Below are 24,756 nucleotides of genomic sequence, written 5' to 3' on the forward strand. Positions count from 1 at the left end.
GCAGCTTCTAAAAGGAGACATTAACCTTTTTTAGGCCAGAACTAGTGAGCTGTGAGGTGAGATGATAAATTAGTTAAACACAACAGTTTGAATCCTGCGTGAAGCTAAGCAGCATTAGTGAAATCTGTGCTTGTCTGCTGGTGTGGTTTAGAACAGAGGGGAGAGTTGCAGGAGGACTGACTTTCAATTAACATTCACATATTGTTTTTTTCCCTCCTGCAGCTTTAAGTCCTGTAAGTAGCAAAATTGGGCCTCGAAGAACAAAACTTGTGTCACATCCGACAGAAGATTAATCATTACTGTGATCTGGGGAATTTGGAGGCTAAGTCCTTGAACTCTCTGTCATATTCAAACCATTCTGAGTAATGTTTGCAGTGTAACAGAACATTATCCTAATTAGTGAGGCCACTACTGTGGGGGAATGCTGATCAAGATATTGTCGGTGACAAAGTAACATTCATATGAGCACCAGCAGAGCATCGTGCTGCCTCTTAAGTGTTGCCTCTTCCCATATAGTTAGTCCAGCTGCTGTTTCTTCCCCCTCGTGAACAATGCTTACTCAGCTTGGCGTGTAAAACAAAATGTGATTCATCAGACCAGCTTCTTTCATCGCTCAGTGATGCTCACATGCTCACTGTAGGCAGTGTGTGTAGTCAGCATGGGGACACGAGCCAGCCTTCCTTCCCCACACACATCACTGAGCCTTGGGTGTCCGTGATCCTGTCACTGCTTCAGCTGCTGACTTCTGGAAAATGCTAACTGCTGCACACTGGGAGCACTTCCACTAAACCTGTTGTTTTGAAGATGTGACCCAGTTATAGCCATCACAAGTAGACCTTTATCAAAATCACTCAGATCTTAACTTACACTTAGTGCCATTGATTTCACTTGTCAGTGGATTTAATGTTGTGGCCAGCTGTATGAAGCAGCAGACCCCAGCAGACACTTGCTGTGCAGCTTGAATATGGAACATAAATAATGCAAAAATCATCAACTGACATCACAAGTACTGGAAGTAACACGAAACTAGGACAGGAGGAGGTTTGATGACAGAAGAACAGATTAGGCAGTCAGCGAAGTAATATTGTTGGACAGCATCCACATATGAGATCAAAGAGGAATGAAGGTCAAAAACACATGAAAGAGTTCATTTGTATTTAATCAGCCTGAGCTATATACAGCATCTTGAATGCTGATTCTCTTCCAACAGTGATATTTTGGTTCACCAGGATAACTGAGGACTAAGACTCCAAAAAGCAACTGAGTTCATTGGCTTGAGTTCTACTCCAGACAGAGGGGGGGTTATTATTATTATTATTACAAGTCAGTATAATAAACTTCAGTTCTTTTAATCAAACTGTGGAAAAGCTCACCTGTAGGGAGTGTAAAATTATTTTAACGTTGCTCAAAAAAATAAAACAATAAATAAAATAAGATATAATTTATTTACAGCAAATGTTGGAAAATTCCTTTGTTTACCAAATTAGACACAATCTATAACACAGTAGCTTAAAAAGTAGAATATATTAAATAAAGATCAACAAAAAAAATACAATGTGACCCAGCATTTATCTCAATAATAATAATAATAATAATAATAATAATAATCTAAGTCTATACTGTTGTATATTATATATTTTCTAGGTGATGGAGAAGGTCAAGAAAATATATTTGGCTAATTCGTTTGAGTTATTTTTGCTTTTATTTATTTATTTATTTATTTATTTATTTATAAACAGGAGAGGGGGTGGGGAGACCTGCATACCTTTTTAAAGTAATATAAAAGATAATGTGCTGAGGAAGGCGGCACAGCCTGCCAAAACATCAGTAAACTGAGACAGCTGACAGCTAACGTATTCTGCTATGCAGTTCCTGGAGGTTCATGGGTAATGAAGTCTTTGAGCAAAATGGATTCTACCAATTTTGTGCTTTAATGTTAGCTAAAAAGTGAATTCCCTTTATTGTGAGAATTAGTAAACTTGCAGCATGTTTTATTTCTTGTTTTTGACTTATGTTATTTTATATAAATGTTAGATAAGCGTTTAAAATTTCGTTAAAGTCGTTAAAACGCTAACGTCCTCCCCCCTCCGCCACTGAAGAATAGAGGGTGTCTGTTAACGTGAGTCCTCTTCTACAGTCGGATTACAGCCGAGGCGGCACGCTAAAGGACTTCTTCTTAGTCATAAAACGTCGAATTAAACCAACAGTAAGTACATTAAAGTTGTATTTTTTCACATGTGGAACATTTTTTAAAAAGTAAGATGATTGTTAACTCTGCAACTTATTCGGAAATTAAAGTTTTTTTTTTAACGCCACGTGGTCAGCTGAACTACAAGTTGGTGGTACTGTGAGAAACTTTGGCTAATGTCAGAGAGTGCAAGCAACCGGCGTAAGCCATCAGTGATATTTACGGTCGTTACTGCTACTTTGATTAGAAATGCATCACAGTTAGAGACTTCTGTTGCTCGTGAATTGTACTTTTCTTTTGGGTTCCCCCTATCCTTTTGGCACTTCTGTAGCTTTATCACAAAGGTTTTTAATATTAAATTGAATTTCAGAGGCTCTCTTGTTTCTCTGTTGCACATTAGCTTCGTATTCTAGTTAACAAGGTGAGTGTCGATGTTGAGGCTACTTTTCAACTAATACTTTAACACATGCACTGGATTTTGCATTCTGGTGATAATTAAAGTAGTTAACACTCATTTGACAGTTTGGAACTGATTTATTTATACTTTTTTTTTTCTTAAACATGTTTCTAGTATTTTTGTCAGGGACTCAATATTCACTAATTAGTTTGTCTTGTAGATCATTTCCCCCCCCCTTATTTCGTGCAAAGCTCAAAGACATTAGCATTGAAAAGTTCGTGCATGTTTGTGGTTTTTGTTTGAAAAGTGAGTGCAGAGAGTACTGTCAGAACGAATTGTTTTAGATCAAACTACATCCTTCAAAATGATGGCTAACCATTGAAAATGTCTTGAAAAGGTTAAATCTGTACTTGTTTTAAGAAGATGTACCTAATAAACTGTCAAATGAGACTACAATAATCAGCCACAATATTAAAACCGGCTCTATCCAGAGCTACTTTGTCCACACAGTCTGGCAGCGGCTTCAAAGTCTTTTTAAGGTGGAGGTTCTCATGATTTAGGCTTGTTTCAACACATCCTGTAGGTGATGTGTTTAGCTTTAAGTTTGAGCCCAAGTAGAAAACCTTGGGTTTTCTATTGTTCCTCAAGCCTTTCCAGAGTAGTGTGCATTGTGCTGGGACTATCATTGTTATTTGGCAGGGTGTCCTTGGTTGAAAAGTAAAAGTAACATCTACTTGAATGCCAAACCCAGTGTGCCAATGCACTGCAAGCAGGTGATCTGTTTAATTCATTTTTTACCTGCCAATGGTTTTAATTTTGTGGCCGATCACTGAACACCTGCCATGTGACTGCAAGTTTGTCTGTTTGTTTTGATGTCTTAGGAATGAATTCTGAGTAAACGGTGAATTATTTCAATATCCAATTTTGCAATAGGCACTGTACTTTATCCCCATCATGCCAAAGCAAAGGTGAGCTACAAACTGAGTTAAAATGACTGTTTTGTCTTAGTTAAGGCATAAACAGTGTTTTCTTGTCCTGCTGTGTCTAACGGGAGTGGCCTTTTTCTAGTTTTACAGCATATCTGTCTTTATTTTAATTTTTACACCTTAAATGATAATAAACAACTTGATTTGAAATGGACACGAGGGAAATACTGTAAGCAAAACCTAACCTGAAGTTGGGTCTGGTTTGTTTTGGCATGGCTTGTCCGGTGTGAGATGAAAGTCTATTTTGTAACCTTTCTCTGCATTATTTCATAAACATTTATTCATCAAATCTTATGTAAATAAACTATTGACTAACCAGTGAGTGTGAGTGCAGTACCACCTTCACGCTGAACTAATGGCTCTAGTTTCCACCTGTTGCTTCTTTTCTCTCCAAACAATCCAAAAAAGACAAGCAAGTAAAGAAATGGATCAGTCTTGTCAAAATCATCAGCAAAGCAGAGCCCCTCAGAACGCTGTACCTATGGGAACCTTCAGGCAGGGTAGTGTTCCCGCCCTGGAGAGGGGCATCATTAGTGGAGACAACGTCCAGTTTGGGAGGCTGCGTCGTCACACGCGTCTGTCCCAGTCGGAGAGCTCTGGGGCTGAAGAGGAATGGTTGAGCTCCTCAGTGGAGGCGAGTGGCTCGTATGGTCAAAGCCCCGTGCTGCAGGGTTTGCAGGCAGAGGCAGTGTGGTACAACCGCAATATTCACGATCAGGTTGAGAGTGGCGGACTGCTGTCGTCCTCTCCCCGGAGCCCAAACACCAGAGGATTCTTGCTCTATCACTCCAGACCCAATCAAAGTCACCTGCAGGGTCAAGGACCCTCTGTCACCACAGTGAAGGCCTCCGGTACGCCCCACCGTCAGATTGGCAAAGGCCGCAATCGCACCTCCTCTGAGACAGAGCAGGGGGGCAAAGGTAGCAGGGGACCACACCCAAGGAAGAGGGGCATCTCTGAGACGGAAAGCAAGCCCAAACGGGACAAGTATGACACCTCTGTCATGGAGTGAGATGTGACGTGTGCTTTTTGGCTCATTTAACACTTCTTTTTTTTTTTTTTTTTTTTTTTTTTTTTTTTTTCTGTGTGTTGGCTGTTTATGCTGACTTCTACCTGTGTGTGGTTTTTTTGTTTTTTTCTCCCCATACATAGACCTTCTGGTTGAACTTACGTGTGTTGAGGGCAGGTGGACATGTACTGCATATGGAACCAACGTATGTTAATATGGGGTTATTCAAAGTTTGTTCAATCCAGTAAAAATGCCACAGTTGCTTTTCCCAACCCTCTTATTTACCAGCTGCTAGTGTTACGCTTATTTTTAGATTCGGAACATTAAAAAAAAAAACCCACCTTTCTGACCCTTGTGTGCCTGTACATATTTGTTTTCACACATGGAGTCCAGACGATGTCGGGGTGGCCAGGTTGGGACTTTCTCACATGTGACTTACAACAGGAGATAATTAGCATTAAACTTATTCTCATAATGGAAATGCTTCATTTCATTAAGACGTGTGCTGCATGGATTTGCAATGCCTGTGCTTTTCTTTTTTTTTCCTGTTTGACTCTTCAATTGTAACTGTCAGGTGTCGACTACAAAGGAATGCCCAAGTTAGTTGTATACAGTTCTCCCCTTTCAAGGGTAATGGTATGTGTAGTCAGGGGGGGTTGTTGGCAGGCAGTGACTAGCCTTTTGTTCAGTAATCCAGACTCTGCAGATCAGGCAACTCTGTTTGTGTGAGTGTGTAGACTGATGACTGACTGCTGCAGTAATTCACGAGCTGAATGTGACAGGGGTAAATCATAGGTTTCATTTAACCATTCATTTGTTGTCATCTTACAGCTGTAGCTGAAAGCATTGGGGAGAAACTAACTGCAGTGTCAAACTTCACCTGTAGTTCCTGCTGTTGTAACCTGTAATACAGCAAAATCAATCGAACGGCTGTCAAAGTTGTTACGTTGCTTTCCGTCTCAGCAGTTTGGCTATAACGCCTAAAATTCTTGTCTCGTGGTTTGCATATAAATTATCAAACTGTTCTGTTGAATTGCTAAATCTCTCATGAATTCTTATTCTTTTTCAGTACTAACATGAGTGGACTGATCTGCCTTACCACAGAAAGCATCTGGTTTGACAAAAACCGCTACGATGAGGCAGAAAAGCGTTTCTACGAGGGAGTCAACGGACCTGCCACGCAGCAGGTACAGAAACTTCATCAATCCATTTCTTAAATGCTAAACACTTTTAGAGGGTTTTAATCTGTAGTCTTTACTCAGAGCTATTCTGCCTGACTCTCTTTTGGTTCATGCCCTCCTGTCGGTGGCAGCGCAGCTCCCTTTTAGACAGTGTCCTGTTGATTCAGGCAGTAGTTACATCATCTTCTGTCACAGCTCATGGCAGCCTGGAGCAGCTGTGTGCATGTGAGTTAAGCCTCTCGATTTAGAAGTGGCTTGTACTAGCAAGAGGGTCAGGTGGTTTGGCAGCTGTCTTATCTTCTCAGGGCTGCTGCAGCAGTTCTTGGAGTTTCTATATAATGCTGGGAAAACAATGAAAAGAACCACATGCAGATAGTCTTGATTTTATGTGCAGAGTTATTTATAGATCTCTACAACTGATGTTGCTTGAGGGCTCCACAGGTAGACATGTCAGTGCATTTTATTGAATCAGGTTGGAAAAAGTTTAAATGAAAGGTCACGTCTCAGGACACAAGTGTGTGGGGGATTACATCGGCAGCATGAGCTGCTGGTTAGGCCATCGTGCCAGGCTCATGTACCCTCAGGTCTGCTCCCAGAGTCTGTAACTTTTGTATTGCTACATCAAATGCAAATAGTGTGTGGGTTTTTTTTGTTTTTGTTTTTTGGGTGGGAGGGTGTAAGGTTTGCCTCTATTTTACAGAAGGAAAAGGGAGGGGGGGGGAAGCCTTTATTAAACCAGTCGCCCCACTTTTGTCAGTCCTGCACACTGCTTTGTCTTTGACTGCTTCTACTTCATTAGCTCTTTTCCCACACGTGCCTGCGGGTTAGGTGAGATGATGCCATCATGCAGGACATTGCTAAATCCACTAGGAAAATGTAGAGTGAGTACCACATTGTGCATGAACTGCAGATGTTCACCGTGTCATAATGTGGAATTGAAGTGTAAATGGCAACATTTTGTGCAGTCCATATTGAGCATTCACATGCCGTGTAGTACCAGTTTTTGTTTTATAATAATCATAATCATCATCAGTGGTTTTTAATGTTTTGCTAGCAGTATACGTTGGTGTCGTTTCAAAAACGGGTCTTGCACGTAATTGTTGTAATTGTTCCTCCTCTCCTTTATTAATATGAGATTCCTTCTTAAAAATCTAATGTTAGTGATCAAGATTAAAATGAACTATTTTGGTTATCACCAGGCTACAGTTGTTACTTACAAATATGGTAACTTCTTTCACTGTAATACAAAGATTGTTTGTTTGAGGACCAGTAATGGAAAAATGACACAGACTTTAGTTTCAGTGGGGGGGAAAGGACAAGACTATTTCTTTGGTTTAAGGTGAGGTTTATAAGAACTTATTTTCATGGGGGGAGCAAGGAGGACAACCTGTAGTTGGTCCGCTTTTATTCTTTCGTGCATGTAAATATGAGCACCAGTTGACAGTAGTATCCCAATAAATTGTAAAATATTGATCTCTTTGTACCTACATCTTCTACTTTTCCTGTTGTTTTCATGTTTCCCCCCTCATTTACCCTTTACATCACCGGGTGCTGGTGATAACTGGCGTGCAGCAGGCCAAAGGTCGCCAGCAGAAACGGCGGCACAGAAACGTAAGTCGGTCGCACAGCTTTGCTGCTCAGGCAATGCTGGAAATGCTGCATGAATGAGACAGCAATGCTGGCTGCGTCTGCTGCTGCCTGACCTGGAGTGTGTTATTCATCACGACATCATGGTATCTCATCCTGTTCCACCACCTCTCGCCATCCAGCTTCCTTTTCTATGTCTGTCAATATAATTGATTTAGACTGCTTCTAATAAAGCTGATTTCATTTATTCTAGACATTGTGTTATGATTATAGTTGTGATTATCAGTTTTGATCAAACTGCTAATGATCCTTGGAAGCAAACTGTTTTCTGAGAGTTCGAGTTGGATAAGGTCAGTATCAGCCTCCCAGCTTTGTTAAAGACTGGAAGCAGAAGGTTAAAAAGGCAGATGACAATTTAAAGGAAAAGAGAGCTCTCATTATACTGTCAGTCACCGTAAACTTGTTTTGGGATTTTTTTTTTTCTTATTTTTTTTTTCTTTATTTTGTTTTGTTTTTGTTTGTTTTTTGGCGAGTGTTGTATTTCTGTTCCCCATTTTAAAGCAGTTTGCTTTCAATCTCTTTGTTAACAGGCTGGAGGCTAATGATGAATTACTATCAATCTGACTCGGAAAGAAGCAATCTTGTTCTGCTTCAAAATTCATTGGAGATAGAGTTGATTTCTAATCAGTGTTTTGTGTTTAAATTTTTTTTTTTTTTTTTTTTTTTTTTTTTTTTTTTTTTTTTACCCCTGCATGTTTTTTGGTTTTGCTTGCTTTTTCACATCAGCCTTGGGTTTGTTCTTGACCTGTGCGTTAATGCATTTGTTGCTGTGTTTGCTGTCCTGCAGTGTGACTCTTGGTGTTAATTTGTGGTGTTCTTCCCGCAGTCATCCTCACATGCAGGAGACCAGGAGCTGGTTTCACGCATGAAGAGCCTGGAGCTGGAGAACCAGACCCTGCACAAAGGTTTGTGCTTAAACTATAATACACATGTTCAAGATTTTATCGAAATAAAACATGACATTATAAAAGAGCTGCTCGTAGTAAAATATTGCAGGGCGGCAGTCAGACGTGTTGCACAGTTTCAAGATGAGGTTTTTTGGTGTTCCTTCAGTTAGGTTTGCAGCTTATCTGTCAGGACAGTGAGCCTTGATACATCAGTGCGCCAAGCTGCTGCACCCAGATGTTTGCCTGTACACAAGTGTGCACATTGCTACGACGCAGACCACAACAGTTGTAGTTTGTCTGTTTATTGCAGTGATGTTAATGAGCAGATTGATCAGGACACAAAGTCAAAAGTTTAATTCCATGAAATTAAAACTACTGATTTCTTTTAAAGAAACTTATTTGTTTTAAAAAAAAACAAAAAAAAAACCCCGTGGTTGAGCAGATTCTCAGTTTGTAGCTTTCATGATCAAAATCGTCCAAAACCAGTATCAGGTTGACCTTAAAGGTGTCTGGAATCTGAATCACCCAAAAAAAAACTGTTTAGTGCAAATCTATTTAAAGGGTTTACTTAATCATCTTGACAGGTTCAGTCTTTTCTTACATGCATACATCTGTCTGCAGGGTGTACACACCCATGATGAATGGTGGTAAACAATCAATTTGGCTATTACTGTTACAAAAATGTAGGAAACTGTGGAGAAGTTCAAAGCAAAATGTGGAGAGGCTGATGAGGGATCGTAAACCAGCACAAACAGATTTGAATGTGTCAAAGTCAACCCTGATAACCTATACATACCAGCTTGAGATGTACCCTTATTTGTAAGCTCGTTTTTGCTGCCCCCAAGTGGCAAATGCATGTATTTGACTTTGACTTTGTGTTTGCTTGTGTAGTGGTGGTTGAGATGAGGGCAACCCTGCAGAAGCTAGAGTCCAGAGTGGCTGTGCTGGAGAAGAGCCCAACACCAGCAGCCATCCCTGCTGCAAAGGTAGATGCTGTGGGATGTTCATAGCTTCTAAAACAGACGTCTTTCGGGGGGTCCTACAAATCTTCTCTGTACTTGAATTCAAGTTTTGATGTTAATCAAAAGGGAAACGTGTACACTGGCAGATCACACTTTTGGTTTTGATTTGAAGTCATTTCTTTAATCTTCTGGTGTGTGTGTGTGTGTGTATTTTTATTCAAATATCTTGTACCTGCGCCCCTTCCTTATTTCATATAATCAATTGAAGTTCCTTTCCTTCATGCCTTTCACTGTGATGTTTTGAGTCACGCACTAGAAAGACTATTTGTAAAATACACCATCTATTCCCTTTTTTCCATCTGCATTGTCCAGGTTGCTCCAGTCAAACAGGAAAAAGTGATAAATGGTGACGATGATGACATAGACTTGTTTGGCAGCGACGAGGAAGATGAGGAGGCAGAACGTATAAAGCAGGAGCGCTTGGAGGCCTACGCAGCCAAGAAGGCAAAGAAACCAGCTCTCATTGCTAAGTCATCCATCCTGCTGGATGTCAAACCTGTAAGTATCTATTAGGGGTGCCACGATATTCGTATCGATATTGAACCGTTCGATACAGTGCTTTCGGTTCGGTACGCATATGTATCGAACAATACAACATTTGTAATTTATTTTATCAACTTTCCTTCCGACGATGCTGTCTGTGTTGAGCGCTCAGTGAATCTGCGTTCGACTACTCCGCCTAGGCTGCACTGTCGAGCGCAGATCCACTGAGCGCTCAACACAGACAGCATAGTCAGAAGGAAGAGCGCAGGGCAAGCTAGCAAGACACATGGACCTCCCCCACCCTCATTCAGATCTGGCGTTTGGAATTATTTTGGTTTTCATGTGACGTATGACCCTGAAGGTAAGCGAGTCATGGACTAAAGTAAAACAGTATGTTGGATGTGCCATGCAATGCTCAATTACATGGGTGGGAACTAGTGTGTTAGCGCAGTTAGCTCGTTAACGTGTTGGCCGTCTAGCCCCTCTGTATAGGGTAGCTCGTTAACGTGTTGGCCGTCTAGCCCCATGCACGGGGCGATCAGCGGTAGCTCGTTAACGGAGATTTGCCGCGTTGTGGCGTTAAGGTCATTTCAACGAGATTAACCTGAAAGCACTAGTGGGAACACAACGAATATGACTGCACATTTACGCCGACATCATCCTAGTGCAAAGACCAAAACAACAAGCATGCTACTAACTTTAGCCGAGTCATTTAGACAGCTGTTAGCACATGATTCTCCTTATGCTGCTGAGAATATAGCCCAGAAGAAGCGGATAGTATAGCTTTTATTTTGGAAAGAGACATTTCTCTGTAATAAACGCTCTTTTCCAAAGATGAGTGAGCTTATCGCTGAGCTTATGTGAGTGTGCGTGTAAAAGCAGCAGGATATATATTTGACTACGATGACCTGGATGACTGAGAACCTTCACAGACAGATATATATTTTAGTTCTGCTGAGCCAAATAAGACAGGTCAGGATGAAGAAGTGACAGCCAAAGAAAAGCTTACCACAAAACGGAGAAGTTATGACAAATCAGACTATAAGGCAAAAAGAAAGTGCAGCTTTATGGTTTCATGGACAAAATAATTTCTGTGGCTGTAATATGACGAGCTAAATAACCAGGGCTGCACATAAGTGGTCCGCAGGTGCGCATTCGCTGTCAAAATAAAAAACACGCACAAGGGTTAGGGTTAAATTTAAAAACTGTACTTTTGAGTTAAAATATATATTTATAATTTTAATAAATGACAAATTAAAAAGGCATGAACATTTTTTTTGTATCGAAAAAATATCGAACCGTGACACCAAAGTACCGAACCGTGAATTTTGTGTATCGTTGCACCCCTAGTATCTATCGAAGCATAAAAGATTTTCACATGTGCAAGTTTTTCTTTAAAATTTTAATTTGATACATTTTATTCGTGGTTAAGGGTTTTGGGGTTTTTTTTTTTTGTTTTGTTTTTTTTCTGGTAAATCCTGAAAAACTGACTAGTCTGTAATAGTAATGATTGTTGAAGAGGAAAAAAATTTTTAAAAACTTTTAAGCGATACATTTTAACTGTAATGTGAGCTGTGTCATTGAACCCGATTGGTATTTGTGTCTCTCCCCTTCTTGTGTGTGTTTAGTGGGACGATGAGACGGATATGGCTAAGCTGGAGGAGTGTGTGCGCTCGGTGCAGATGGACGGGCTCCTGTGGGGAGCTTCCAAGCTGGTGCCAGTCGGCTATGGCATCAAGAAGCTGCAGATCAGCTGTGTGGTTGAGGACGATAAAGTTGGCACAGACATCCTGGAAGAGGAGATCACCAAGTTTGAGGACTATGTAAGTAACAATCACAGAGGTGTAAACAGTTTGTGGTGTTGAGCCATGTTTTAACTTACATTTATGCAACAGTTGTCACAATGCAGCTGGACGAGAGTTTTACATGCCAGTGTTCAGATTAGAAATGGTTCCCTCCTTTCACCAGACAAATATTGTTTCTCCAAAAATGCTTACATCCTTTGTAATAAGATTATCTATATATAGATAGGTTTGTTTTTGTTTATTAAAGAGGTGGTTTCCTCCTCTTTATGGACTCCTAACTCTCCATTCATGAATCTAGTCGTTATCTTTTATTCTGCTCTGAGATATGAATCGAAAATTCATTTTACTTTTTAATCATTGGTGCAAGAAATCATATATTGCAGTAAACCTTTAGTGAAGACTTCTCACTCACTCATCACAAAAAGCATCTTTTACCAGTTTTGTAAGTTAATCAGTAAAACAACTTTATTTAAATAATGGCTTTCATTACATTAAATCTTAATAGCATAAATATGTTGCAATAACTGACTTTGCATTCAATTCTTTCTTCCTCTGTAGATCCAGAGTGTCGATGTTGCTGCCTTCAATAAGATCTAAGCTCCTCCAGCCCTTCACCTGCTCCACCAAAGTGTTGTTGCTGCTGCGGGTGTGTGGTTAATAAAAAGAAAAGCAAATCTTTGAGCACAAACATCTGCCTCAGTTTCCTCATTCTCACTGAAATGAATTATTCTGCCTGTCTTCACATGTTAAATTGAGCACAGCTTCAAAGTGGAGCCCAGCCCCACCCAGAATCCAGGGTATAGAGGCTGCGTGAATGTGATCTTCTCTTTGTGAAGCAGAACCATTGCATCAGAAACATTAAAGAAGGATAAAGTCCCACCTCTGAAATCTAGATACACTCCTATTCTGCAAGCACACTGGGCACTGAGAGTCATGCTCTCCTTATTGTGCTGAAATGAGCAGGCTGTGGGTGAGCAGTCCAGGCTCCACGATTTAGAGTTGTGCCCCAGCTTGCACTCGCTCCCTCCTCCGGCCCGGCTCATGTTCTTGTAGCACACGCCGACGGAAACCCCTCCGTTTCCGGTCCACTCGATCTCCCAGTAGCAGCGTCCAGCCATCCCGGCCTTACACAGCACCTGTGCCCAGCTGGTGAAGCGGTCTGGGTGGTCCGCGTAGGGCTGCGGGTCGGCGCGTGTGGTCACGGCTCGTTGCCCGTCAGAGAAGCACAAGTAAGAGTTGGCAGTGTTCGGGTCCAGGATTATATCGTTGTAATCTGGACAGAAGATGAGCGTGTGCTACAGATGACTGTATTTGATGGTGGTATGATTTGTAAATGATCGTACTCACATTGAAGAAAATCAGCTCTCGTCTTTGGTTCTGAGTTGTAGGGTATGTCAGTGTCTTTAACTGTTAGATTTAGAGGATAAAGGGTTAAATTAAACTTAAGTGACAGTTTTCTAAGTTGCTTTTGTGTGTGAGGTTTAGTAAATCTCACCTTTAGACTTTTCAGAGTTGTTCTTACTGCTGCTTTCTTTCAGTAAAGTGACTGAAAATGTAAATTAGAAAATAAAGGTGTTGGGGTTTCTTTGTAAATCGTGTGTGTTGCAATGAGAAGTGAAGTAAAGGGTACATTTACGTCACTACTTACCCTTTTCAGATATTTTGGAGAATTCTTTTTGAAGTGTATCATCCAGATTGTCCTTCAGGTTAACCAGCGCCCCTTTCGTGGTTTTATACATCAAATAATGAAGCGCATCAGTGCTGGGCATCTCCACGGACTTTGTAGGGAAGTGAAGAGACTTGCACTTCTGCAAAAACATTCAACACAACAGCATTTGAATTAGGGCTGTTGGATATAACAATATATATCGGATGACCACAACTGTTTACGGCTATATATATATATATATATATATATATATATATATATATATATATATTATTTTCATCGTTTTGACGGTCACTGTAGTGGCTATATTAATTTCTTAAAGTTCTCTCTTTCTCTTATAACCACACTGTGGACGGACAAGCGCCTGTTTTTATGCATTAGCAACAATGATGGTAACACTATCGTGTGTCCGCTTGTTTATTTTCCATATAAACCTTTCACAATAAAGCTCAGGATCCTGTTGAGACTTTTCAAAATAAACTGAATCACGTGAAAGAGCAGATTATTTACGGATGAGAAGTAAAAAAAGATCCGCCATGTGCTAAAAAATAAACCTTAGAGTCAATCGTTAGAACAGGCTTTTCCCCGCAGCGCGCCGTGTAATAAATACTCAAAGAAAACGGTCGTTACAACTTATGTCTAAAAATGTATCGTTTCATGCATCTGTTAAAACACTCGACTCCAGGTACATCACGCGCAGCTGGAAACACTTCCCGAGCTGCCCGAGATTCACAGAATTTACAGAAAATGTTACATTTTTGTGATTTATATCGTCATCGGACGATAGAATTCTTATATCGGGATATGAGATTTTGGTCATATCGCACAGCCCTAATTTGAATACAAATGCAGCAGGTGTAAATAAACCAGGAAGGCTCGCAGAACAGTTGTGGTGAATCGCTTACAGCCCAGACCATAATTAAAGAGCAAGTTTTATTTATTTATTTTTAATTTAATAAAAAGGATTAAAAGGAGACAAAACATTTAAATATATTATCGTGCTGAATACTTTGGATGTGTTTGATAAATAGGCCATTTGGCTGCAGTTCAAACATTACTCAGGTTAACATGGATCCAAATAGGGGAAAGCAGGGTCATAAGACGACAAGCATAAGTCGGCAGGTTTGACCTTTTCCATAGTTCTGCATCAGTAAACATACAGGAGTCTTTCTGGGAAGGGACCTTACAAAGTGCCTTTGCCAAATGATGTGTGACTGAAGTTCACTGCAACTCTGCAACTTCTGAATTTTAAAGTTTGTAATTTGAGTTTTCACTTCAGTTTTTCTCATGCTAAGTTTCAGATTTGTCCTTGATTCTGGAGATCCTGGAAACACTTCAACAGACGCTGAATGAACTTTAGTGTTAGTAGCTAAAGCTGATAGCACACGTGTCATTTGGATTATTTATCATCCTCAGTTAAATCTCACTTCATAAGTAAATATAGAAATTACAGTGTACTTACTTTTAGATGTGATTAATTTCAGTAATTTTTAAGAGGAACAGTGAAAGTAAATTATCTAGACGTTAGTAAAATGGGAAATAACCTCACTGTCTTCTGCCTGATTAGGATTTCCCTCACCATCCAAAGCCAAAAGAGGTAAGTGAACACTAAACTGAGCAGATTGTGTATTTATAAAACCCCTTTCTGGCCTCAGGGCCCCAAATCAGCAAAGTATATCAAAAAGCTTTGAACGTTTCCCTTATAAGAGAGACTTGTGGTTAGATTAAAAACAAAAGTCAATCTTTCCCACATTTTTAGTTCAAACTTCAGTTTCACACCTGAAGAAAGTGGATGTGGTCTTCAGTGTGAGAGAGCTTCTCCAGCTCAGCGCCGGTCCTCTTGAGCTCGGCCATCTCCTTCTGTATCTTCTCCAGCTCCTCCTCAGCCTGACTGACGGCTGCTTTGCCCTGGACTCTGATCAGCTCCTTCACCTCGCTGTTCTGTTTCTCAATGGATCGGATCAGCTTGGAGAAAATCCTCTCACTCTCCTCCTGTGCAGCCTCCGTGGAGTGCTGTGGAAGATAAAAGTTTCCTCTTTTGGTCCCCTGGATTCACTGGAACTGCACTTTTGACAAAGACACATTTTAAAGCTCCTGGAGAGGAAATGCACTCACCTTGATGTATCTGATTACGTATCGTAGTTCCTTCTCACTCTCCTTCAGTTTCTGCACAGACTTCAAAGAGGTCTCCTGGAGTTTTTTCTAAGAGAATACAAAAGATGAATATCAATCACATGGAGCAGTCCCCTGTGCCGCTTAGGCGAATAATTTTTCGCGGCTGCATTTCACGGTGGAAAGTTTTGATTTCAAAAATCAAAGGATGGCAGTACAGTAGGAGGCCTTTGGTCTTCCAGCCAAGATACAGCAGCAGGACCAAAGCACACGTTACTCTGCTTGTGTTCAATATTTTCAATGCTGAGTTTTCTTCATTTGTATATAATGGCTATCACTGTGACTTTGTAGCCTTTTCCAGAGTGACACATATCAGTGACTTTGTTCTCATCTTTTCTTGTGTTGCTTTAAAGACAATCTTAGTCTACTTCATATGTTTTAAGTGATTCCTTGATTCAACAGGTCTGGCAGCAAAACTCAGCTTTCCAAAAAATGTCAATTAAGAGTTTTTTGAGCTTACATCATAGACTGTACACATGACCTTATCTGGAAAAAAGGAAAATATTCAACAAGCAGCCTAACAGGTAACAGCCTCTAATTGGTCGGTTTTTCTTTCTTTCTCATTCCTTATCTGGCTCTCTCTGGCTTTAACACTTACCTCTACAGACTGAGGAGTACTATCCCTAAGTACTGATTTGATATGTAAATCTTGACAAGTTTCCCCTTAAAATCCAAATTTGTGCTGCCAGTAAAAGCTCTCTGTCTAAATAAAGGTCTTAGAAAGCCAATAGAAGGTCAAGTGCACATTTTGAATTTCAAATCCACTCAGAAAAGATTGCAAAAAAAAGAAAAATGCTCAAACCCACCTGCTGTTTTGCCCTCTCGTCCACCACGGAGACAGTTTCATGGCCCTTATGGCTCTCTTTAACACACTGCGAGCACACACAGTGCTGGTCATTGTGACAGTACAGCCTCAGTAACTTATCGTGCTGTGGGCACAGCTTCTCTTTCAGCTGATCCGAAGGTGGGATCAGCTTATGTCCCTTTCCACGAAAGCGTTCTTCGTGGGCTTTCAGGTGAGAGGCGCAGTACGACCCTACGCACATAAGGCATGACTTCACGGCTTTGCTTTTTCTCACCGTACATGAAGTGCATTTCACCTCCTCTGGTTTGCTGGATTGTTGACTTTCGGCCTGAAATCCGGTTTTCTGAAGCTTTTCCACCAGTTCACCCAGAACAGTGTTCCTGCTCAGGAGAGGTCTCGGGTTGAACACCTGCCTGCACTGAGGACAGCTCCACTGACCTTTCTGCTTCGCCCTGTTCCAGTAGTCTTCAATGCACTCCAGGCAGTAGCTGTGTCCACAGGGGATCGTCACTGGGTCTCTTAACACCTCCAGGCACACTGAACAGCAGAACTGGTCCTGCTCAACAGAAATCGTTGTGGCTGCCATTTCCTGCACTCTCGACTGAAACTAGAACAGGCAAAGATGGGCGTAGTTCACAGGTGTGCTGACAGCAGCTTCTCATGTTTCACCTGCTGCAACCTGAAGCCTCCAATCACAGCCAGCAAAGAAGCAAATGGGCCGTCCCAGAGAGCCTGTGCAAAGACCAGCCTGACAAAGAAAACGCCTCCAGGTCCCACATCAGGGAAGCTCCTGTGAGATCACATTTAAATACAATCTGATATGAGGCTGTACTGGAAAATGGCATTGTTTTCGTGCCTGGAGCCAGCGTTTTGGTCACGGAGCTGATGTGTAAACAAAAACCACCCGTGAGAAAATGTAGTGCGTTTGTTTTTTAATGCCAGCATGTCAAATAATCCACGTTATCATTGAAGCAAATATGACTGTTTACAGAGGATTACTGGGTTAAAAAAAATAAATAATATACCTTTAAAAGCATCTAACACTGAAATAAAACGCACTAAGTCAGTCCTGCTTGTTGCTGCTGAATACATCGTCAGTGCGATCTTCACAGATGCTTTTCTCGTGCCTTTCCCAACACTGATTACATTTGAGTATAGCAGAATAAAAAATTTAAAAAAAAAAACTGCAATTACATGACTTAAGTTGTAGTGTGGCTTTGTGTGTGGACAGCACTTGAGTATAATGACGTTCCATCAGGGTGAGTGTGTGAAAGTGAGGTTTGATGTCCTTAAGAAGTCTTATTTCCTCCTGGGGTGAGCACGTCGTGGAGGGTGCTTATGTCTGGATCCCGAGGAGAATTTAGAGCCTGGAAAAAGAAGGAAACAAAGAAAAATCTTTTTTTTTTTTTTTTGTCTTTAGCACAAATAAATACCACAACTTATACCAGTAGAGTCTAGCTTGAAATGTGAGGAAGGGGTAAAGTTGTTACTAATTTTCTGTTTAACCACTGCTTAATACTGGATCGAGCCTTCTACAAAGAATGATGATCAACAACAATAGCTACGTAAAAAGATCAATGCACACGTGTGTAAAAACAAGCTTTTCTGGAACAATATGAATAAAAACCAAAGTCCCGCAGCGTGGAAGCGATTGATGTTCTTTTTTCATTGTTTTCTGAAGTTTTGAGTTTTTTTCTTTTCTCATTTTGTGACGCTGTTTAACAGAATTTAGATTAAGTGAATCGATCCCTGCCTGCCTTTAAGCTAAAATGTTCAATCCAAAAACCTGACTTAGCAGCAATCAAATAGCCAGCATGAGCAAACATTTTTTTAAAGTCAAACTTTACTCCGGCATTTTTTTACAAGATTATATCAGATTTGTCACGTGGCTATAGATTTATCTCAAAGTACTTTGGCTGATCCCTTATTTCCCAAAGGGTCACCACAACGGATCGATCCATGTTTTTGTTTTTTTAAAATATCGGACTATCAAATAGAAGCTTGTTTCCACTCCTGGAAAACAGTGAAAATTTCAGCTCAAACTTGTTGGAAAATAACTAAAAATTGAGAAAATAATTTAAAATTTCAAGTTATTTTCACAGAAGATAGAGTTAATAAGTGAGAATTGTGAGATACCCAAACAAAAACTTTTAAATAAAAATCTAAATTGTAACTCGTGAATGTTTTTAGTGCCAGAAATGAGCTTCCATAAGTTCCTGACACAACCCTCCCATTAATCAAAGCTTGGGATTAGGACTAGGAGTGCCACGCAGCCACATGAGAGCACTGCTTGCTGACGTGTATCAAATAAAATTTAGGTCTCAAACTGTGCTGAGTGGCTCCAAAGTGTAGAGCTTCACACATCCACCTAACAAGGGAACGATCCCAGGTGGAGACAAAAATCGATATTTAAAGATTCTCGACCATCTGGCTGAGCTACTTATTAACTAAAGATTAGCTTTAAAATATTGACTATGTAAACAAAACACAACAAACAAATCTATCAAACAAAGAAACAAGAGTTAATATTTGCACAAGTTCTTGTTACAGTGACACCCGGCACTGGCGGGTTTAAGCACATCTAAACTCAATCGGCTTCTTTCTTTATTACACTAGAACAATAATATGAGCAGAAGGATTTGCATGTGGTTTGCTTGAGTTAAGTGGGTTTCACACACGTGCAGTAAATACTGTTTAAATGTTGTAGTTACCAAATGGTGAAAAGGAAAACGCTGGAGGTCCTGGAGTGAGGAAGGGGTTGAGAGGGCTCACATGACTTTGGTCTAGACCAGGCGAAGGGATCACTGCGATAACAAAGACGGGTAACAAAAAGAGGTTACTACAGTCTCAGCTATCGGTCTTTATCTGCAGATTCAGCAAAGCCAACTGCTGTGAGATAATAAGATCAGATTAACATGTCTCATTTTTCACAATTAAAATAAAAATAAAATAAACAGAGTTTTATCAGGACAGAAATTTTACATTTTTAGTGTGTTTTTGGTGACGTGTGAGAGTTTTTTGTGGATTTATATTAGTCTTACTTAAGTTTGATTTAAGGCAAATTCCTTCTAGAAAAACAGGAAAATATTCATTTTGTTTTCATGTTACACCAAACATGAAAAATATCAGTGTAGACCACTGAGCTTTTGATAAAGTGGATGAATTTCTTTTATATTTATATCACATTTCTGTCAGTATCTCCCAGCTGTTACAACAATATCACCCAATTATTATATCACTTTATATTTTTTTATTTAGATATTCTTTATTTTAACTGCCATTTATTATCTAAGAGTTGTTTGAAATCAGTAAATTATACATTTTAATCTTTAATATCTTAATGGTGTGTGACCCTGCTGCCAGGGGAGGTTTATTTAAATGACCCTACAGGCCTTTACACACCGGACACCTAAAATACGTGCGACTATGTAAAACCCTAAAAAATAAATGTATTGAGCTTTGTAAGAGTGTTTAATCCGGCGCAGATAAGATGGTGATTTTGATTTAAAAGAGTGATTTAAGATGATTAAAAATCATCCCTGACCACCAAAACTGCTGCACTGTTTAAAACTGTTAATAAAACCTGTGAATGTGACACACATGAACACTCACATGCAGCTGCTTCCATTTGTACAACTTCCAGATTAAAACTTCGATCCACCACCGTGCAGTCAGACTCGACTGAGAGATCTGGATTCCTTACAATTACTATATTTCTCACTGTAAAAGATAAAAAAGTAGAACAATGTCAACAGACAGTCGACAGAATCATTTATGGTGCAAAAAATTAAAATGTGATACAAATCTTTATATCTACCTCTCTCATAAATGCTGACACATCCGTTCTGACAGACCTCCTGCAGAAGCGCCTTAAAATCTGACACAGCTGTCATCACCGGGCCGAAGGTGAAGTCTGGGTCCGATGCAACCAACGGCGAAGCCGACAGCACAGGTGGAGCATGGAGGGACTGACAGCTCTAAATACAGACCAGGAACAGTGGTGAAGATAAAACTTGAACCACTTTTTTTCCCAAGACTTTGCTGTGGCGGTGTGTTTATGAATATTTCAGCACATGGTGGGCTTAGCAACATAGAGACTAGGAAGGTAAGCTGACGCAGAGATGTTTCCCAGCATGCTATTTATACAGAACACAACAAGGAAGGGTGAGTAGCAGAAATAAGTGGAGGGGTGGCATTCATGACAAAAGACAAGACATAAAATGGTTTGGTCAACGACCACAAGGCACCAGATCCAAGGCTGGGACTACAGTAGTGAAAGATTATCTACGAATGGGTCTGGATGTGATAAAAACTTAGGAAATTCCTAAGTTTAAGAACTCCCTACAAACAGGGACTATTTTCATTGTGTAGCATATCGTCACAGTAAAATGTCCTGAGAGTGTGATAAACTCTTATCCACCTGAAGGAAATGGATGGGGTCTTCAGCGTGGGAAAGCTTATCCAGTTCATCTTCATTCTTCTTCAGCTCGCCGATCTCCTTCTGAATCTGCTCCAGCAGCTTCTCTGCCTCACCGATGGCCGTCTTCTCCTGAGCTTTAATCAGCTCTCTAACCTCAAAGCGCTTCAGCTCTATTGACCGAATCAGCTCGGAGAAGACTGCGTCGCTTTCCTCGGCTGCTGCACGAGCCGAACGCTGGAGGGAGACAGAGAACAGAACGCCAGGCAAAGAGTGAAGAAAGACCAAAAAAAAACTTCAAAAGCTGATAAAATAGCAAATGTAGACCTTTAACAGTAGAAAGATTAGACATTTTTACCATCCAACAGTGAGATGTTGAACATCAGCACTTACGCTGAAAGAGAAAATGGCTTTTCTCAGCTCCTGCACCTCCTTTTCTCTTTGCTGAATCCTCAGCTGGGAGCTCTGCTTGATCTCACTGAGCTGCCTCTGAAGAAAATCAAAAATCAAAAGTCATGTAACTGAACAGAAGTAGATGCATTTCATTCTCTGCTACATTATCCAGATTTCCTGCTACACTGGGCCTGTGCACGGACTGAAGTCAGTTGTCACTAAAACTGAATCACTAAAAAAAAAGAGAAGAAATTAAAAATTATTATGAAGTCTTTCAGTTGTTTAATTCTTTGCTGCTTTTATTCCACACAAATACCCAAAAACAGGTTTGAGGAACTCCAGAGGTGTTTCAAACCCAAACTATAAACTTCACATCTCTGCTCCATTTCTCTGACGAGTCTACAGTTAAACTGTTTGGTCCTACTGTGGATCAGGCTGAAAATGTATTCTAGATTAGATAGTGTGGTGAATTAAAGACACCGAAACACTCAGTGATGAACGTTGGATCTTCTTAACACAAAGGATCTGAGTTATCTGCTTTAATGCGTTCCTCATTAAAACTGCATCACAAATTATGACTCGGTAGTAAAACCCTGAAAACCACTGAGACCTTTAAAATACAATCAATTGAATTTCTACGAACATTATTGCTAAGGATTGTCTTATTGCATTGGAGTCACACTGGGTTAAATATGTACACTTGGGTTTTAAGGGGTATTTATTATTTTCTTCTTTTTTTTGGGGTTGTATGGAAGCCCCAAACGCAATTTCATTGTTCTTGACAATGACAATAAATAAATAAATACTAAATAAATACAATAGCTCAGTTCACAATAAAAGAATAATGAACAGCAGCAGTTAGCAACAGATATACAGAAAATTAAATGATGTTCATTTGCGTGACTATTATTTGAACATGTAAGCAGTGGTTTATATGTTTGCCTATCAAATGGAAAGGCCCTTGGTTAATTCCAGGAAGAGACCCAAATCAATTTGGAATTACAGCATGTCAAAATTTACATGAGGGTGTCAGCTTTTCTTTCTTTTTCTTTTGGTGAGATAAATAGGAAAAGATTTGCAGCTTTTCTTTAGATCTATTGGAGTCATTTTAAATATTTTTAAGTTGGTTGCACTTTTTTTCCCTCGTTTCTCTAAGTCAACTTAACAAGTGGCTCCATCAGGTAGTGATTTGCTCAGCAAGTGAAGCGGCGCTGATTTGATTCCAGCTGGAGACACAAGTCCCTTTGGGGTTGCATCTGGTGGAAAACTCAAACATGTGGCGCTTGCAGCTGTGACAAAAGAGCAGCTGAAAATACATTCTTCCTCTCTAAAGCACCCTGACACTTAGTCACATTGATTTTTATACTGCTGTGAATAGGGACAAATATTTGTTCATGCATAGGAGGCTCTGTGGTACAATGGTTGTCATGTTCATCTTACACACAAAAGTCCTTCAGGACTGAAACACAAACCCAACCTACAAGCAAATGTACATACCAGATGAATAAATGAGTTCTCTTATAAAGGAACAGATAAAGTTACCTTTAGTTGAGGATTATTTTATTTTGGAAAAATCTGGAAAATTTGACTTCTTTTCTCACATTTGATGTAAGGTAGAATACAACCCTACAAATGGCAACTGATTGACAAAACCAAATCAGCGCTTTAATGAAACATTCAGAGGTTCATAATTAAAGAATAGACAACACAAAATTAATGAAACAATGGGTTGATTTATAGATAATTACATGGCAACCACTTTGATAATCATTTCAATGCAGCTTCCAGCCTCTCAAATGTCTTTAATTATAAGATTTGCAGCTTTTCATTTTACCCGTGTGCGTGTGTGGTAGATATGTGTCTTTTCTGCCCCATTTCTCTAAAGCATCTTAACAGTTAGACTATTTTTGTCCCCCTGTGAATGGGTCCCTGGATTAGATTAAGTCTTCACTTAAAGAAAAAGAAAAGACACATTGTTTGACTCTGGAGTGGATTCAGTCCACTGTTAAAAGACGATTTTAAGAGAAAGTGCATGTTGGAAATGTCAACACACATTTGCATCTGTGGATTATGTTTATATGAGAAAAAGACTATATTCACTTTAATGTTTACCTTAAGCTGCACTGCAGTATTTAGACTTTTTAAACCCTGACTACAGTCATACGGAAAAAAACTCTAAGGAAGCAATTAAGATTTTATTTATGTAGCACAAAAAAGGCAAAGTGCAACAAAAATGCTAAAACATAGAAACAAAAAGTTACCCAAAAAGCAAGTTTAAAAAGCTGCTTTTTAAAAGAAAGCACAGACCACACGCTCAGACAGAGAAGGTTCCAGAGGGTCTAAGGGTCACTGTTGCAAAAGCTCCGTCCTATTTTAGTTCTCAGCTTTGTATGTTGCAAAGCCAGCAGGCCCTGATCACATGACCTCAGGGACCTGCTGGGGTTGCACGATGGTGCCCATCCCTGCAGCGCTTTAAAAGGCAAAACCAGAATCCTATAGTGGACTCTCCAGATGATGGGGAGCCAGTGCAGCAGATTTAACTGCGGTGTGACATTTGAATACGAAGGAGACTTAGTCAGAACAATTGTACTTGTAAGGTTCTTACCTTTGCTTCCTCTGGCAGTTTGCTATAGTTTAGATTTAGTTAACTGTGTCAAAATTTTTGTTTCCCTTTAATTTTTTTTTATCACTTTAAGTGTTTCTTTTAATCTTTTTATAATATGGGGATATTAGTGAGGGGCAGACTGGGGTTTTAAATCAGGGAAACACTCCAGACAGCACATTGTGGAGGCAGTTAACTCAGCCTCAGAAAAAAGGGAATGAGCTCCATGTGGGAGGCTTCCTCCCTCTGTGTAATTCAGGTGAGGTGATTACCTTCTTCTGCTGTATCTCCTCCTCAGCCAGCACCGTGTCGTGCCCTTTGTGCTCGTCGGTCAGACACAGGGAGCAGATGCAGCGCTTGTCGGTCCGGCAGTAGACCTCGAGCAGCTTGTCATGTCGCGGACAAATGGTCTCCTGGAGCCGCTTGGAGGCAGCCACCAGCTTGTGTTTTTTGAAGGCTGAGGACTCGTAGTGAGGCCGGACGTGATCATCGCAGTACGACGCCAGACAAACCAGGCAGGAGCTGGCCGCTTTGCTCTTCAACCCGATGCAGACGTCACACTCCACGTCGCCGGCTTCGGCAAAAGTTCGGCCAGCTGTCGGTGCCGCGGCGTCCTGGAGTGTCGTGTTCTTAAATATCTCCACCACGTCGGCCAGAATGGTGTTCCTGGCGAGCAGCGGCCTCGGGTTGAAGTTCTGTCGGCACTGCGGACAGACATAAACCCCGAGGTAGTCGTCCTGGTCCCAGTAGTTCTGGATGCAGCCCGAGCAGTAGCTGTGTCCGCACGGTATAGTAACCGGGTCCTTCAGCACGTCCAGACAGATGGAGCAGTTGAACTGGTCCTTGTCCAGGAGCACCCCGGCTTGAGCCATCGTAGAAAACACCAAAGTACAGCTAGAAAGTGACAAATAGCTACTGCTTTGTTTACAGGAAGAGAATGAGGGGGCGTGGCCACTGAGGGCTTTAACAGGACTACTTCCAGTTTCTGTATCGACGGTCGGCAAACGACGAATGGGTGCTTTGCTGCCACCAACTGGCACGGAGCGGGAGTGAGGCGAACAACAGGTTTATCGTACTGCAGACATTCTGGCTT

At 40.6% G+C, this 24,756-nt stretch overlaps 3 protein-coding genes across 7 annotated transcripts; 1 reads left to right on the plus strand and 2 right to left on the minus strand.

The window, feature by feature from the left end:
* The first annotated feature begins 2,113 nt into the window (after nt 1-2,113).
* eef1da (eukaryotic translation elongation factor 1 delta a (guanine nucleotide exchange protein)) lies at nt 2,114-12,293 on the plus strand. 5 transcript variants are annotated; one of them, XM_085439346.1, is made up of 11 exons: nt 2,114-2,206; nt 2,589-2,609; nt 3,519-3,553; nt 3,980-4,558; nt 5,650-5,767; nt 7,334-7,372; nt 8,235-8,313; nt 9,187-9,281; nt 9,630-9,815; nt 11,429-11,623; nt 12,164-12,293. In XM_085439346.1, exons 3-11 carry the CDS (start codon nt 3,540-3,542, stop codon nt 12,200-12,202), a joined length of 1,344 nt encoding a protein of 447 aa, XP_085295472.1. In that variant the 5' UTR covers nt 2,114-2,206; nt 2,589-2,609; nt 3,519-3,539; the 3' UTR covers nt 12,203-12,293. The 5 variants fall into 5 exon arrangements, with proteins under 5 accessions (XP_085295472.1, XP_085295473.1, XP_085295476.1 ...); XM_085439347.1 differs by having other exon boundaries at nt 7,337-7,372; XM_085439350.1 differs by lacking the exon at nt 7,334-7,372.
* On the minus strand, nt 12,180-17,025 carry LOC146687540 (E3 ubiquitin/ISG15 ligase TRIM25-like). Its single transcript, XM_085439344.1, has 7 exons — nt 16,253-17,025; nt 15,390-15,476; nt 15,054-15,287; nt 13,254-13,413; nt 13,101-13,151; nt 12,953-13,012; nt 12,180-12,878 (listed from the first exon to the last, which is right to left on the minus strand). The coding sequence occupies exons 1-7, from the start codon at nt 16,835-16,837 to the stop codon at nt 12,352-12,354; spliced, it is 1,704 nt and encodes a 567-aa protein (XP_085295470.1). The 5' UTR covers nt 16,838-17,025; the 3' UTR covers nt 12,180-12,351.
* Nucleotides 17,026-17,166: 141 nt separating this feature from the next.
* Nucleotides 17,167-24,692, minus strand: ftr67 (finTRIM family, member 67). Its single transcript, XM_085439345.1, has 7 exons — nt 23,936-24,692; nt 21,062-21,157; nt 20,672-20,905; nt 20,069-20,228; nt 19,864-19,971; nt 18,963-19,055; nt 17,167-17,618 (listed from the first exon to the last, which is right to left on the minus strand). Exons 1-7 carry the CDS (start codon nt 24,533-24,535, stop codon nt 17,551-17,553), a joined length of 1,359 nt encoding a protein of 452 aa, XP_085295471.1. The 5' UTR covers nt 24,536-24,692; the 3' UTR covers nt 17,167-17,550.
* Between the last annotated feature and the right edge of the window lie 64 nt (nt 24,693-24,756).

This window comes from Copadichromis virginalis, linkage group LG18 (assembly GCF_057382275.1).
Source record: "Copadichromis virginalis isolate Kocher_CV1m ecotype Utaka linkage group LG18, C_Virginalis_male_GT1.1, whole genome shotgun sequence".
In the NCBI taxonomy this organism is placed as follows: Eukaryota; Metazoa; Chordata; class Actinopteri; order Cichliformes; family Cichlidae; genus Copadichromis; species Copadichromis virginalis.